This window comes from Aedes albopictus, chromosome 3, assembly GCF_035046485.1.
Source record: "Aedes albopictus strain Foshan chromosome 3, AalbF5, whole genome shotgun sequence".
Taxonomy (NCBI): Eukaryota; Metazoa; Arthropoda; class Insecta; order Diptera; family Culicidae; genus Aedes; species Aedes albopictus.
The window spans coordinates 16,551,486-16,566,552 of NC_085138.1; the positions used below are offsets into that span (position 1 = coordinate 16,551,486).

Consider the following 15,067-nt stretch of genomic DNA (forward strand, 5'->3'; position numbering starts at 1 on the left):
ATTTAGGGAGGCGCTCCGCCGTGAGCGAAACTTAATCGGTTTAGACGGCGACGAGCTGGTAGCGGTGCTCTCACGTGCGTGTGATGCGACCATGCCTAGGCGAGTCCACCCTAGAAATGGGAGGCCACCGGCTTACTGGTGGACCGACGCGATTGCGGACCTGCGCCGCGCCTGCCTACGGGCTAGGCGGCGGATGCAGCGAGCACGATCAGAGGAAGAGCGAAACGAACGGCGGGTGGTGTTCGCCGCTGCAAAAGCCGCGCTTAAGACCGAGATAAGAGCAAGCAAAAAGGCCTGCTTTGAGGGTCTCTGTCAGAGTGCCAATACGAACCCGTGGGGTGACGCCTACAGGATCGTTATGGCCAAGACGAGAGGTGTGATGGCTCCTACAGAGCAATCTCCAGAGATGTTGGAGGGGATCATTGGAGGACTTTTTCCGCGTCATGATCCTAGTCCTTGGCCTCCTTTCGTAGGACAGCCGGGGACTGGGGCTGGCGATGAGGAGAGGGTCACCGATGTGGAACTTGCGGGGATAGCTAAGTCCCTTAGCGTAGGTAAGGCCCCAGGTCCGGACGGAGTTCCGAACTTGGCCTTAAAAGTAGCTATTGCAGAGGCTCCCGAGATGTTCAGGTCTGCTATGCAGAAATGCCTGGACGAGGGAGTTTTCCCAGAAGATTGGAAGAGGCAGAGCCTGGTACTATTGCCAAAGGCGGGGAAACCACCCGGAGACCCGTCGGCATATAGACCAATATGCTTGATTGACACGGCGGGGAAGGTGCTCGAAAAGATCATCCTCAATAGAATGTTGCGGTTCACCGAGGGCGAAAATGGTCTTTCGAGTAACCAGTACGGCTTCCGGAAGGGGAGGTCCACCGTAGACGCTATCTTGTCGGTTACAAAAACCGCCGAGAAAGCACTCGAGCCTAAGAGGAGGGGAATTCGCTTTTGCGCGGTAGTGACTCTGGATGTAAGGAATGCGTTTAATAGCGCCAGCTGGTCTGCTATTGCCGATGCGCTCTTGCGTCTGGGGATACCGGAGTACCTGTACAAGATTCTCGGAAGTTACTTTCAGAATCGTGTACTAGTCTACGACACGGAGGTGGGTCGGAAGTGCTTTCACATAACCTCAGGAGTCCCGCAAGGTTCCATCCTGGGTCCGGTGTTATGGAATGTCATGTACGACGAGGTGTTGAGGTTAGAGTATCCAGTGGGAGTGGTGATTGTCGGATTTGCCGACGACATTACGCTCGAAGTCTACGGTGAAACGATCGAGGAGGTAAAGTTGACTACCAACCACTCGATTAAGGTTGTGGAGGCGTGGATGCGGTCCAGGAAACTGGAGCTGGCTCACCACAAGACAGAGGTGACGGTTGTTAACAACCTGAAGTCGGAGCAGCAGACGGAGATCAGTGTAGGAGACTGTACTATCCTGTCAAAGCGCTCCGTCAAACACTTGGGCGTGATGATCGACGATAAGCTTACCTTCGGTAGCCACGTCGATTATGCCTGTAAAAGAGCCTCCACAGCTATTGCGGCACTGTCCCGGATGATGTCCAATAGCTCTGCGGTGTACGCCAGTAAGCGCAAGCTTCTGGCTAGTGTTGCTACATCCATACTTAGGTATGGCGGCCCGGCGTGGGGCACCGCGCTAAGTACTAAATGCTACCGACGGAAGCTGGAAAGTACTTACAGGCTTATGTGCCTGAGGGTTGCGAGCGCGTACCGTACCGTGTCACACGACGCTCTCTGTGTCATTACTGGTATGGTGCCTATCAGCATTCTTATCAGTGAGGACATGGAGTGCTTCGAAATGCGCGGCACAAGAGGCATACGCAGGACTGTCAGGATGGCCTCTATGGTCAAATGGCAGCGCGCGTGGGACAGTTCCACCAAAGGAAGGTGGACCTATAGGTTGATACCGAGGGTAGATAGTTGGATTAATAGGCGCCATGGGGAAGTCACATTCCACCTGACACAGGTCCTTACAGGTCATGGTTGCTTCCGACAGTATCTACACCGTTTCGGGCATGCGGATTCTCCCGAATGCCCAGTGTGCAATGGTTCAGAGGAAACGGCGGAACACGTTTTGTTCGTGTGCCCGCGTTTTCGCACAATGCGTGACCGCATGCTTGCCACATGCGGGGAGGACACAACTCCGGACAACTTGGTCCAGAGGATGTGTAGGGATGAGTTTGGCTGGAACGCCGTTTCAACGGCTATTACCCACATCGTCTGGGAGCTACAGAGGAGGTGGCGCGTGGACTCGGAGAATGGCTAGTCCAGATGCAGTACAAGAGGTGGTCCAGGGGTTCGGAGTCGGCTTCGTAGGTCATACCGGTGCCCTGCGGTCGAGATCGACCCTTACAACGATTAAGTGGCCGCGGAGAGGAAGTCCCGGTAGCGGTGCTGTCGTGGCGTCGGTCTACTGGGTTGGATCCAAGCCCGCGGTTGGAAAGGGGTCCCCGGCAAGGGTCGGGGCAGGTGGAGACCCTGCCGTCAGCAACCTACGGATGCATCTGATAGGGCCTGAAGGGTAGTGATACCCTTCCTTTGCGGGCAGGTCAGATCGGGTTGCATGTGGGCATCAGTTCTTGATGTCCGCTCAGCAGTAGGGCGCGGGCGGGGTTGACTCTGCCCGCTTTCCGAGGACAAAGGGAGTGGCGAGGACCACTCGGGAAACTGGCTAAGCGCCAGCATGCTACCGTGATGGACTCTCCACAGCGAGTCATCGATGTTCGTTGCTGCAGGCTACGCAGCTAACCTTGTGGGTGCGATGTGCACTAGCCCCTCTCTGAAGCAATACCTTCTTGGTGGTTCCGGAGAGACGTAGGGTTTGGCGACCATAGGAATGGTTTAGTGGGTACGAGGAGAGAGTAGTCCTGGATTTTACTTTTGTTGTAGAAGACGGCCTGTCAGACCTACACTACCCTAACCTTCTGTTAGGGTGTCTGTTGAGCAGATTATCCCCCTATGGTTTAGAAGGAAAAAAAAAAAAAAAAAAAAAATACCACAATAGATCAAATATTGGTCGCAGTGGTTTATGTTCCGAAAAGAGAAGAAAAAGGTAAGTAAGCTCCAATTTTTTCGAGCACAAATCTAGAGATCCGTAAATTGTAGCTTGCTGAAAATGTAACTTGATGCTTACTTCCGCGCAGTAAACATTGAGTTACACTTTTAGCCAGATCTGTTTGACGGTTCTCTTGATTTGTGCTTGAGAAAATTTGAGTTGTGTACTCCAAATACCATGTCTTTAAATAACTTCAAACTGGCTGATGACGTTGCTCTCCTAGCTTAACGGCGCTCTGAAATTCAAAGCAAGTTAGATAATCTTGCCAATCACTCCTCGGTGGCAAGTCTTACGAGAGTGGTCCACTTAGCCGGAAGATGCTCTTAAAGAGGTTATCAAGAGGTTCATACATCATCAGTTTTATTGCAAGTTTTATAAAATTGGTCTTGAAAACCTCTTATAGAGCCGAACATAACTTTAAATGTTATTTGGGAGGGCTGCTTTGGCGATGATGATGTACCTGGGCTTGTTAGGGGAGTCAAGTACAAGACACTGAAGACGACCTTACAGTTGAGGTCGAAATACGTATCTGTCAAAGGATGAAAATTCTTAGTGGAATTCAAAGAAACAGTACTTAACACGATTTACTTTTTACTTGCTTTGGCGAGTTTAAGAAAATGTATAAAAAAATAGCCAACGCACCAACATCCAAATTTTGAACTCAAACGTGAAATCTGTGCTGTTGTATATCAGTGAAACCTAATGTTTCAGTGTAGAACACTCAACGACTTCAGATCTTCATCAATAAATGCCAGAGGTTATAATTCGTGCATTTTGCCCTTACAATTGGATCTTTAATGTGGAGCTTCATCGTCGAAGTCGTCAAAAGCCGATAGCGACAGAAATTCTGGAGCGAAAGTGGTGGTAGGTTGGCCACTCTCTACGCAAGGGCGGAAACGATATCGGCAAGTAAGCATTAGATTGGACGGCCATCGCAACAAAGGCAGGCCCGCAGTCTAAACACAGGAATTAAAGAAGTCAGAATTTACCTAAATTTTATGTTTGCCAAATACCTCGAAATGCTACTGGGCACTTTCGTTAATTCTATACATTAGTGTAGAGAAATTATCAATCACTTACCGTACAAATGCCCTCGATCGGTCCCATCCTGACCACTACTGCTGCTGCTGCTGCCACTTGTATTCCTCCCAGCATGTTCACTAGCTCTTCGCTGCGGCTCCGGTTCTGCCACACCTCCAACCAACCGCCCACTACACATCAACGCCAGTAGCGCCGCGGCCATCGATAAAGTTCGCCACCGCCACCGTGGGAATGTCCTTTGCGATCGGGGTGGCGCTGACTGTGTCGTGATTGTGAACGAGTTCATTTTTCTTCACCTCTTTTCCAGTGCTATTTAGGCTTTAATTCTTCGGGTGTTATATTTTTCTCCTAATTCCGATTTCGTTTCTGTTTTTATGCACGACCGTTCGTCTTTTGGCGTGATTTGGATCGTGCACGATTTTTTTCACCTGTTTCCTCCCGTCGACGTCGTCACCGTCCTGTGATAGATGCGACCTCGTTAGGATGATGTCGGTCGGTCGGGGTTTATTCGGGCGCTTGTTTTTCCGCGGCGACACGCACTTCGTGTTCGTTTTCGCGCCGATTTATTGCCCTCATTAGGGAAACTTCCTCGCGGGAGCGTATTTCACAACTAGGCTGCTGCTCCCCTCCTCGTTATCGAATGAGTCGTGCTAAGGTAGTTAACCGAGGACGACGAAAAACATAACGGTAAAAAATTAGGCGAAATAAAACGTGGCATTAATAATGATATACACTTTCACGCTTTACACTTTGTCGCCGTACTGCCGCAACTTTTTTTCTTCGGCCCCTTTTAAAACTCATTTGTCGAACGAGGCCCGCTGGAGGCCACGGAGACGCGGGTCGAAACGACCCGGAAAACTGTACAAAACTTGACTCGATCCCCGGGAAAAAAATATGAACACAAATAAAATAAATCACAATTTTCCCGCAGCTAGACGCTGGTGATGCTCGGAGGTTGCTCGCTACTGCCCTCTGACCCCTTGCGTCGAACCACACGCTATTCGAGAACGGACGACCCCTGTCGAGTGGTCAGGACAGCACTTCGGAGTGTCTCTTTCACCAACCGACGACACTTGATTTTCACCTTCACCCCGAGCACTTCTCTTCTGATTGTGACTAATGGGTGGCAATTCTTTTTCGTTTTTCAAACCCGACAGCACGGGCGGCCACTTGGGTGCGGGGAGGGGAGTCGGTTCGAGACCGTTTCACACGTGCACTGCGACGAAGGGTTTGGGGGGAGAATTCCCTGGAACTATTTTTCTTCCGGTGTTCGTTGTTGCGATGCGAGTCTCGAGCCCGGAAGAGACTAAGAGACGATTTAAAATTCACTTAAAACACACTTTTCACATACACACACACTCACAAAAAGACGTTAAACGACCGGCTAGAGTGGATCAACCGACGGGTTTGACCTGGAAAGAGAAGAGAAAAGAAAGATTGTAGGGTCAAATAAATTAGCATTAATATATATGGGATTGGACAGGATCAGGGCCGGTGAGAGTTTCCTTTGTCTACTAGCAGTGCCGGAACTGCGGAGGGTTCCGGCAGGGAACGATGGTGTGTTGTTTGACTCTTTTGCGGAATTGGATAGAAGAAGGTTTTTCTTGGGACGATGAAGTGCGGTGAAGAAGCAGAAAATACATATTACATATGTATGTAGTAAAATATAGTACTTTTTTATTTTCCTTATAAATATTTTTTGGTTCCTCTCAAGATATTTTCGAAATATACATAGGAGATGGGTACCATCAGTAATCTCACGTTCCCAAATTCATCCTATTCGAAAACAAGCGATTACATGGCACCGATTGATTCCGTTCTTTTTGTTTTCAAGCTGGCTCACTTCTAACAATAAATACAAAAATAAGAAACTAAACAAACTAAACTTCAAAGCTCATATATGTATTTGCTCAGCATCGCATTCAAAACAAAACATAATCAACAATAGTACGCCACAGCACAATACTAGGTTCGTGGCTACTCCTCTCCATGCTCGGTAACGCGCAATGCTCGCCAGATCACGATCCACCTGGCCCACCCATCGTGCTCTCTGCGCTCCACGTCTTCTTGTGTTAACCGGATCAGTCGCGAGCAACAACTTTGCAGGGTTGTTGTCCCACATTTTTGCAACATACCCTGCCCACCGTATCTTTCCGGCTTTGGCCATCTTCTGGATGCTGAGTTCGCCGTAGAGCGCAATCTCACATCGTTCTCCTGCACACTGCCAACGATAGTCCTTAGCCCGCGCCGCTCGAACACTCCGAGTGCATGTAGGTCCTTCTCCAGCAAGGTTCATGTCATGTGCCCGTAGAGGACCACCGGTCATATAAACGTTTTGTAGGTACTTGGTGCATTTGGTGCGGAGGTGAAGCCTTTTTAAACCACAACTTCTTCTGGAGCATGAGGTAGGAACGACTTCCACTGGGTGATGCACCTTCGAATTTTTCACCTCATATTACAGCCAGCTATCAGTAAGGACCAGAGGTAAACGAGTTCTACTATCACCGTATGGTGTCCCCACAGGCCCGTGCGCAGAAAGAGGGTTTTAGGTTTGAAACTATTCTATTCTATTCTATTCTAGTGCTTGCACAGACAGTATTGAAAAGCATCCTGGAAATATCAAAATTTCTACTGATATTTTCTTGTCAGCATTAATATTTGCAGCATATCATAGATGTAATACAAATATTAAAATGGCCAGGCCCACTGCGCAGACTATTGGATTGAAAGATAATTCAAAAACATAAGGCAATCAGGTTATCCACTTATGAATGACATGATTGACAAACCTTTTTGAATTGAATGAAGGAAGAAACGGGGACAACCGTACCAACCGTTTCTGTGTAGGGGAATGATTTTTGAACATGAGATCGTTGGGAGTGGTGCAGCTAAGAAGGTTATTGCGCACTCCGTTATAGTTGGGGTCTCTTCTCCTGGGATGGGACACAGGCATTTGTCCATGTGTCCTGGCTTTAAAGCCTAGGCTTAAGCGCCATTACTCGCTCTCTGAAACGAAAAGAAAGAATAATGGTCCCATTCCCAAATATATAGAACAATAATCCAATAATAAGCACAACCAAAATAGTAAATTAGGGTGCCTGTACCAGTTATCGCACCACCTGAGAAAAACTATTTCTACAAAAATAAGAAGAAGACCGACGAATGTAAACAATAAGTCAAATGAATGATTAGTTTTCATACTTTACAGGAAAAATATAAAAACGGAGCCAAAACTACTTTTAGTATTTATTACGGCGTGTGCCAATGATAGGAACCCTGTACCAGTTATGGACACATTTGTTAATTTGGGTTCCACTTCGCACTATTTACATGCATTCCTTACGGGATTTGCCATAACTGGTACACTATGGCGAAATAGGGTGCAAGGAGGCCGAAAAGTTAAGGAAAATGATTCATTTCTACCATAATTTGAGCAAATTGTGAAGTTTGAATGATTGCAATCATCTTTTGTGATCGTGATCAGTTGTTAACGAAATTTTTCTTGTTGATTTGTATCTTTAAAGGATGAAAATCAACTATGGCGAATTTGAGGTACTATAGCCATAACTGGTACACTGAGCCTAGTACAAATATGTTAGCCTATCACAGCAACATGAAATGACAAGTTCAGTAATTCATGTAATGATTTACAAAAATCTATAACTTCCTGAACCTAGGTTGAACCTGGCGATTACAGCAACTAGCACAATGCAGAACCCGATTATGTTTTGCTTGCAATATGTCATTTGACATATGTACATTTTTTGTTATCATAAGCTCAAAATGAAACAAGATATTACTGCGGATAGTCTGAAGCTTCAACGATGATGCTAAAATGCTAACAAGGTTTTTCAAATTATGCTTCAGGTCGACACTCATGACGACAAACTGTACAAATATGATGGAAGAATAAATAATAGATATGTATACATGTAAGTAAATCCAAACTATTACCTATTGTAAGTCTGATATAATAAAATAATAAAAGCAGAAACCAATACAGCTCAATTTACTTTTAATAAAATGTTTGTTTTATTAGAAAACAAAAAGCATAGCATCAAAGATTGCTCTGTTGCTAGTGGCGTCTTAAACACTTCAAAACCACTTTTTTCGTCCTAGAGAACAAAATGGAAACGAACTAGCGACTGATTGTCACCACCAGCCAATTTCCTTAAGAACCGATTTTTCAACACGAACATACGAATTTGACCACCTCATTCACCGATCTACACACACCAACGGTTCAGAATAAGATAATTTATTTGGTACATAAACCAAGTTTTCCACACATTTTCACTCAATTTCCGATGATTTTCTTCGTTAGCTACAGTTCCGTAAATCTTAAACTGACCAAAGTATCTTCACGGCCAAGCGCACGACCTACGAGTACTAGCTCCAGATCTGCAAGTTTGACACTACGGGACGCGACGAAGAGAAAAGCAACAAAACGACGACCGATTCCGTCGGAAACATTGTTACCGTAAAAAAAAATCACTTGCCAACGGTGGCCACTTGTCGATGTGTTTCAAACCGTTCAATCACTGTTTTCTTCGGAGAATTGTCAATTTTCCCAAAGATTCTCCTTCCACATCCATGCACTTCGCCGGATGTTACTGGAAAGCTTCACCTTCAACTCAAGTAAGCACCATCCAAATAGAAATTCGTACACAACATTGAATTGTCTAATTTTTAAATAAATAAATTTACACAAATTCTCAGCCGAATCTAAAATCCGCGGAAGTGAAAAAACGTGACAGTAAACCAAAAACTCAACCGTCCGCGAGCGCCCAAAGAGGGTTTTAGGTTTGAAACTCCAAAAAACTCCTTCTGAGCACGGTTTTGTAATTCCCGTTCATCGTGATATTACTACCTAGACGACCTTTGCTACATCGCGTGTCACAAGTCCGACCTTTGCTGCTTCGCGTTACATGTGGGTGGGTCACAATAGTTTAAGAAAAAAAAAAATCAACAGCACTAGTAAGCAACAAGCACTGCAACCGAACAAGCACTCGCAACAGCCAATACAGAGCCCACAGTCGGGTCAGACAAGTTCAATCACACAAGACAAGAAGCCAACCCAATCCAATCCTCAACAATTCTCAAAGCAAGCATCGTTCTGCTAGCATTTGCGATCGTGCTCCTTGAAGACCCTTTTGGAAACACCATGCAAGCTAGAGCATTGCTTGACAGCGGCTCTCAACTGTGTTTCATTTCTGAACGAGCATCGCAGCGTTTGAAATTCAAGCGCTCGCTCTCGTGAGGCACTTTCGATTAGTGGTATCGGTGAAGCTGCAAAGAGTGCAAAAAATCATTTCCGCTCGTGTTCGATCTCGCATTTCGTCGTTCACTGGAACGGGGAAGATGTTTTCTACCTACTATCACAAGTTACACCTAACCTTCACATTCGGGATATTGATTCCATCAGTCTGCAACTTCCGGAGGACATCGCACTCGCTGATCCGTTTTTCACGGAGTTCGGTGGCGAGGGTGTGATCACAGGAGCAGGATTGTTCTCGAGCTCGAGCACGTCAACTTAAGCGCTACCATTATAACTCTTCGGCTAATATGGGAGCCCAGAACAGATGTATTCCACTTCAATGTTCCGGAGTGGTTATCCTCGGTGATCTGCAAACGTATGGTCATTTCTGACCCAGCCATAATCCTCGATCCTATTGGACTAATCGGAAAATGGAAACAGAAGGTTTCCTGGGATGAACCTCTACAAGATGAGTTCCGAGCGCAATGGATCGAGTTTCGCACCAATCTGTCGAGGCCTGTAAATCTGCAGATTCCGAGATGGATTGATTTTTAAAAGGATTGTCTCTCGGTGGAAATTTGTAGTAGCCAAATCACGAATTGTACTACTTGCAGAGATGGAAAAAAAAAAGATGAAACAGCTCACAACTCCACGGTAGGAGTTGTTTTCCGCTGTACTTCTAGTACACCTGTATGAAAAAACTTCAGCAAGTTTTCCAGTATTTACTAAACTGTATTTTCACAATGACTCTTCGATTGTAAGATACTGGCTTTCATCAAATCCGTAGCAATACCAAATGTTCGTGTCAAATAGGAACTCAGAGGTGTAGCATCTGACGAAGAATGGAACATGGCGGCAAGTTGCGGGTAAAGATAATCCCACGGATGGGCTATCGCGCGATGCTTAGCCTTCAGATCTATAGAAGAACTAGCTATGGTGAGAAGGTCCGGTCTGATTGCGACAAGAGAAGAGCTGCTGGCCGGAATCTAGGCTCCTAGAGCTAAATCGTTTGCACTTGGAAAAAGGATCCGCAGTAGCTTCAGTAGCAGTAATAGCTCCACCTAGTGAAGTCTTTGTTTAACGTTCCACTTTGCTATGTTGCTGCGCCTCAATCACAACGCTCTGCTAACACGTGGATCGACGCCCAGGATGTACGGCTCGGTTTCACTTACAGAACGGGAGGACGCTCAATTGCATCTAGTAAAGCTGTGACAGAAAAAGTGTTTCGCTCAAAAAATTGCCGATCTCGAAAGAAAGGAAAAAGTCAAGCCAACTTCTCGAATCAACACTCTTCAGCTATGGCTGGTCGAAGGTGTCAGTACATACTCCGAGTTGGCGACCTGCTGAAAATTCTCCAGTTTCAACGGATCAGAAGCGTCCTATCCCGTTGTTGGACAATAATCATCTGTTATCGTTCATGATAATACATCGTTTCCACTTTAAACACCTACACGCTGGAGCACAACTGCTACCCAAGTAACACCTGCAACTAAAATGGAAATGATCATCGTTGCAAACATGTTGCAACTGAGTTTTCATGAAACAAACAAAATTAAAACCTATTAAAATCCTGTTGTTAATGCCAAACTGAGGTGTAACAGTTTTAAAACAACTAGCAAAATGAAAACAAATGTCATCATTAGTCGAAACTTGCGAAACCAATTTGTTACTGAAGTATAATCTGATTGTTTCAACGAATCTTAGTTACAACCGTTTACAAACCAAATCAACCAAAATATTGATTCTGATTGTTATAAACATGTTGCACCTGGAACTTATTTAGAACATAACGAACAATTTTGACAGGAGAGATAGAAGTTCCAAAATGTGCGGCAAAATGTTTTTGTGATCACGAAAAATATAAAATACACTATAAAAAACCAAAATGTTTCAAAAATAACGAAATCATGTACAAATAAAATGTAACCTTTTCTTCATAAATTTATCGACATATTCCAAATTTTATAAAATTAAAGTGGTAAAATAGAAAAAAAAAATCTGATTGGAAGTATAAAATTGACCCAATAAAAGAAAATCTGCCTCATTTTCGCAGTACTGAACGGCTGGTACCAACCACTGGGAAGATTTGAATATATGGGGGTTTGAGAAATCTAACGAAACGTACAAAAATATTAGGAGTTTCCTACGAAAAATTTTACAATGGGTTTACATTTTTCTCAAAAAACGTGAAATTTTCGTTACGTAAGAAATGGTCAGCCTCTTGTCGACGTAAATGGAAAGTACACGTCCAAGTGTCGGCTTTTTTTGGTTATTTATGTCATACACGGAAAATTCAAACTACTTATTTTGGGTCGATTTTACCCTAAAATGAGTATATTAAATCCAATTATCCCAATTACCCAATCCAAGGTTGCAACCTTCAATTGGAAAGATTTACATTCATTTGCTATTATCTCAGTTCAGAAGCATGCCATCGAAAAACAATGTATGGATAAATTTAACCTTGTAGTTTTATCTGAAAGTTTGCCGAATAACATTGGGGTCGCAAACGTATACCAAAGTCGTGAGCGAGCTGTGAAGGCAACTCTCCACACGGTGAATGTAAATTTCATTCACGCTGTGGAAAGTTGCCTTCACAGCTCGCTCACGACTTTGGTATACGTTTGCGACCCCAATGTTATTCGGTAAACTTTCAGATAAAACTACAAGGTTAAATTCATCCACACATTGTTTTTCGATAGCATGCTTCTGAACTGAGATAATAGCAAATGAATGTAAATCTTTGCAAATGAATGGTTGCAACCTTGACCCAATCTATCCAACGGGGGTCCTTGAGGCCAATAAGCAAATTTTTGGAAAATGTAGATTTACCCAAATTTGGGTTGAATGAAGGGGGTCTTGGGTTGAATTTACCTACTCTTGAGTATATTTACCTTGCGTGAGTTTAATCGATTCACTCAAATGTTGACTTATTGGGCCGAACTACGTCAAAAGAATCCAATTTTTGGTAGTTTGACGGTTCCGTGTACCACGTGCAGCATTGTTGTAATTTGTCAATATGGATTCCCATAGACATGATTCATCAAATAGTATCTTTCTAAATTCTAAAATTAATTTTCAGCATTTTATGGGTGCATTAAATAAGCTGCTGAAATGCACTCCGACAAAGCAATATGGCGAGTTAATTTTTACCACAAATGCCTAAATTTTCACTCGCAAAATGATAGATAGTCTGAGGTGCGTTGAGAATACGGAGATAAAATGCGTAGCTTACCGATAAATCTTGAACGCCACACAAATTGATGTTCTCGGTCAGCCTTATTTGCGGTATATTTATGCACACAATTTATTAATCACATGAACTCGAAACTGTTGATGCATAATAACTGGTAGTGAAGAATGTGGTGACTAGCTGACTAGTTGTCGAATCGGTCACCATTTGTTATGTCGACTATAAGTTGTATCTTGGTTATAATTCGATTGCGTATTGAAACCGTTTACACTACCCGTCATAAGTACGGACTCACAAAAAGTATTGCAACAATATTGCATCACCCTGACTCACCTCGATGTCTCAAAAACCAGAACACCTACAAAAATGCCGCCTTCAGAAAAGTTGTTGCTTTTGGGCTTCTGAATAATTTTGCTGAAGACAGCATCTTTGTAAATCCTAAGGTTGTGGAGATATTGAGGTGAGTCAATGTGAAGCAATATTGTTGCAATACTTTTTGTGAGTCCGTACTTATGACGGGTAGTGTATATCAAGAATGGATGTTTTATATTGGCTCCACCTCTTGCGCTTTTTTGGTTGTAATTTAGTCGTTAATAAGACGATTGGTTCAAATGGCATAACTTTCAATATAGTTGCATACAAATTACTGGAACTTATTAATGTCCAAGTGTGTTGCTTGGGTAGTAGTCAGTGGCCGTGAACGTTTCTGGTCACTCAGTGCGGACAATCTCGCTAGGATGATTGTGCATAGATGCATTACCTACTTACGGAAGGAGCCGATAGTCCAGGACCAGTTGACGACTGATCTCCCAGCGTCACCATTTCTTCAGGTGGGCGGTGACTATTGTGGGCCCTTTTTGATCAACTACCACAATACTTAAAAGGCGTAGGTATCGCCGTCAAGCACTACACTGCAAACTCTGTCGGTTTGTGGGCGGGTGGCAGTGAAGTCTGCTGAAGAAGGTGATAGGACTGCGAACGGTTACTCCCGAAGAACTTAACACGCTTCTGACACAAATCGAGGCATATCTGCTCTAGACCGCTCAGTAGCGATCCAAGTGGCCTTGATGTGTTGACTCCAGGTCTCTTTCTATTCCCATTCAACGCCCTATGGCGGCCGTGGCGGAACCGTGGCTGCATGACGTTACGGAGAACCGACTCTCCAGATGGCAGTAGGCTGAAGATTTCGATCAGCGCGTGTGGCTCATCTGGTCCGGACCATGCCTGCACAACAGGACAAAACTCTGAAAAATACGTTTTTGTTTCTTCATTGGCTTTGAGAAAGTTCCATCAGAGGCTGCTTAGAAGGCCATTCGACTACCTTGTGTAAACTTTCAAGTTCCAAAATAACTTAAAAATGAAGCTGCTAAGAATGCAAACGAGCAACCTCTTGCTCTAACAAGCTGCTTAGCTCATAAAATACCCTCTCTCTAAAGCAATGTCCATAAACTACGTAACGTTCTAGGGGAAGGGGTTGTGTGATTTTCATTAAAAAAAACTTTACGGAGGGTGGAGATGATGTGAGCGTTACGTAATAATTGGATGCTACCTTATCGGAACTTATGATGACTTGTACTCCTCCGGTAGCTGTTCGGTTTCCCAGATCCTGACTATCAGTCGGTGCAGACAGGTGGCCAACTTTTCTGGTCCCATCTTGATGAGTTCAGCTGCGATACCATCCTTACCAGCTGCTTTGTTGGTTTTGAGCTGGCGAATGGCATCCTTAACTTACCTCAGCGTAGGAGTTGGTTCATTTCCGTCCTCCGCTGCACTGGCGTCGTCGTTTCTTCCGTTGCCGTGGGCTCCCGGGCCTACGTTCTCCACGCTGTTCAGGTACTGATCAAAGTACTGCTTTCACCTTTCGATCACCTCACGTTCGTCCGTCAGAAGACCTTCGTCCTCATCCCTGCATATTTCGGCTCGTGACACGTAGCCACTGCGGGATGCGTTGAGCTTCTGGTAGAACTTCCGCGGTTCTTGGGAACACACAGCAATTTCATTTTTTCGAACTCCGCTTCTTCCAGACATCGCTTTTTCTACCGAAAGAGAGAGGCGGGTCTGCTGTTTCCGCTTCTGTTTGTAACGTTTCACGTTCTGCCGGGTCCCTTGCTGTAGCATTACCGCTTGTGCTGCGTTCTTCTCCAAAATCGCTCTGCACTCCTCGTCGAACCATTCATTCCGTCGATTCCGTTCCACGTACCTTATGGTGCTCTCGGCTGCGTCGCTGATGGCTGCTTTCACTGTACTCCAGCAGTCCTCTAGAGGGGCCTCATCGAGTTCGCCCTCGTCTGGCAACGCGGCCTCGAGATTCTGCGCGTATGCCGAGGTGACATCCGGTTGTTTCAATCGCTCTAGGTTGTACCGTGGCGGTCGCTGGTACCGTACATTGTTAATGACGGAGAGTTTTGGGCGCAGTTTGACCATCACCAGATAGTGGTCGGAGTCGATGTTGGCGCCACGATAGGTCCTGACGTCGATAATGTCGGAGAAGTGCCGTGCGTCAATCAGA

The 15,067-nt window shown here is 45.0% G+C and overlaps 1 protein-coding gene and 1 long non-coding RNA gene across 3 annotated transcripts in view; both read right to left on the reverse strand.

Moving 5' to 3' along the window:
• Positions 1 to 4,868, reverse strand: part of LOC115268734 (uncharacterized) — a 514,127-nt gene extending 509,259 nt beyond the window's left edge. For both annotated transcript variants that reach the window (XM_062858638.1, XM_062858639.1), the window contains exon 1: positions 4,148 to 4,868. In XM_062858638.1, the coding sequence (XP_062714622.1) occupies positions 4,148 to 4,394 (247 nt within the window). In that variant the 5' untranslated portion in view covers positions 4,395 to 4,868. The remainder of the gene's footprint in view (positions 1 to 4,147) is intronic.
• Positions 4,869 to 4,886: 18 nt separating this feature from the next.
• Positions 4,887 to 15,067, reverse strand: part of LOC115262290 (uncharacterized) — a 297,053-nt gene continuing 286,872 nt past the window's right edge. Inside the window, exon 3 of the long non-coding RNA XR_009998961.1 lies at positions 4,887 to 5,520. This is a non-coding gene — a long non-coding RNA (uncharacterized LOC115262290). The remainder of the gene's footprint in view (positions 5,521 to 15,067) is intronic.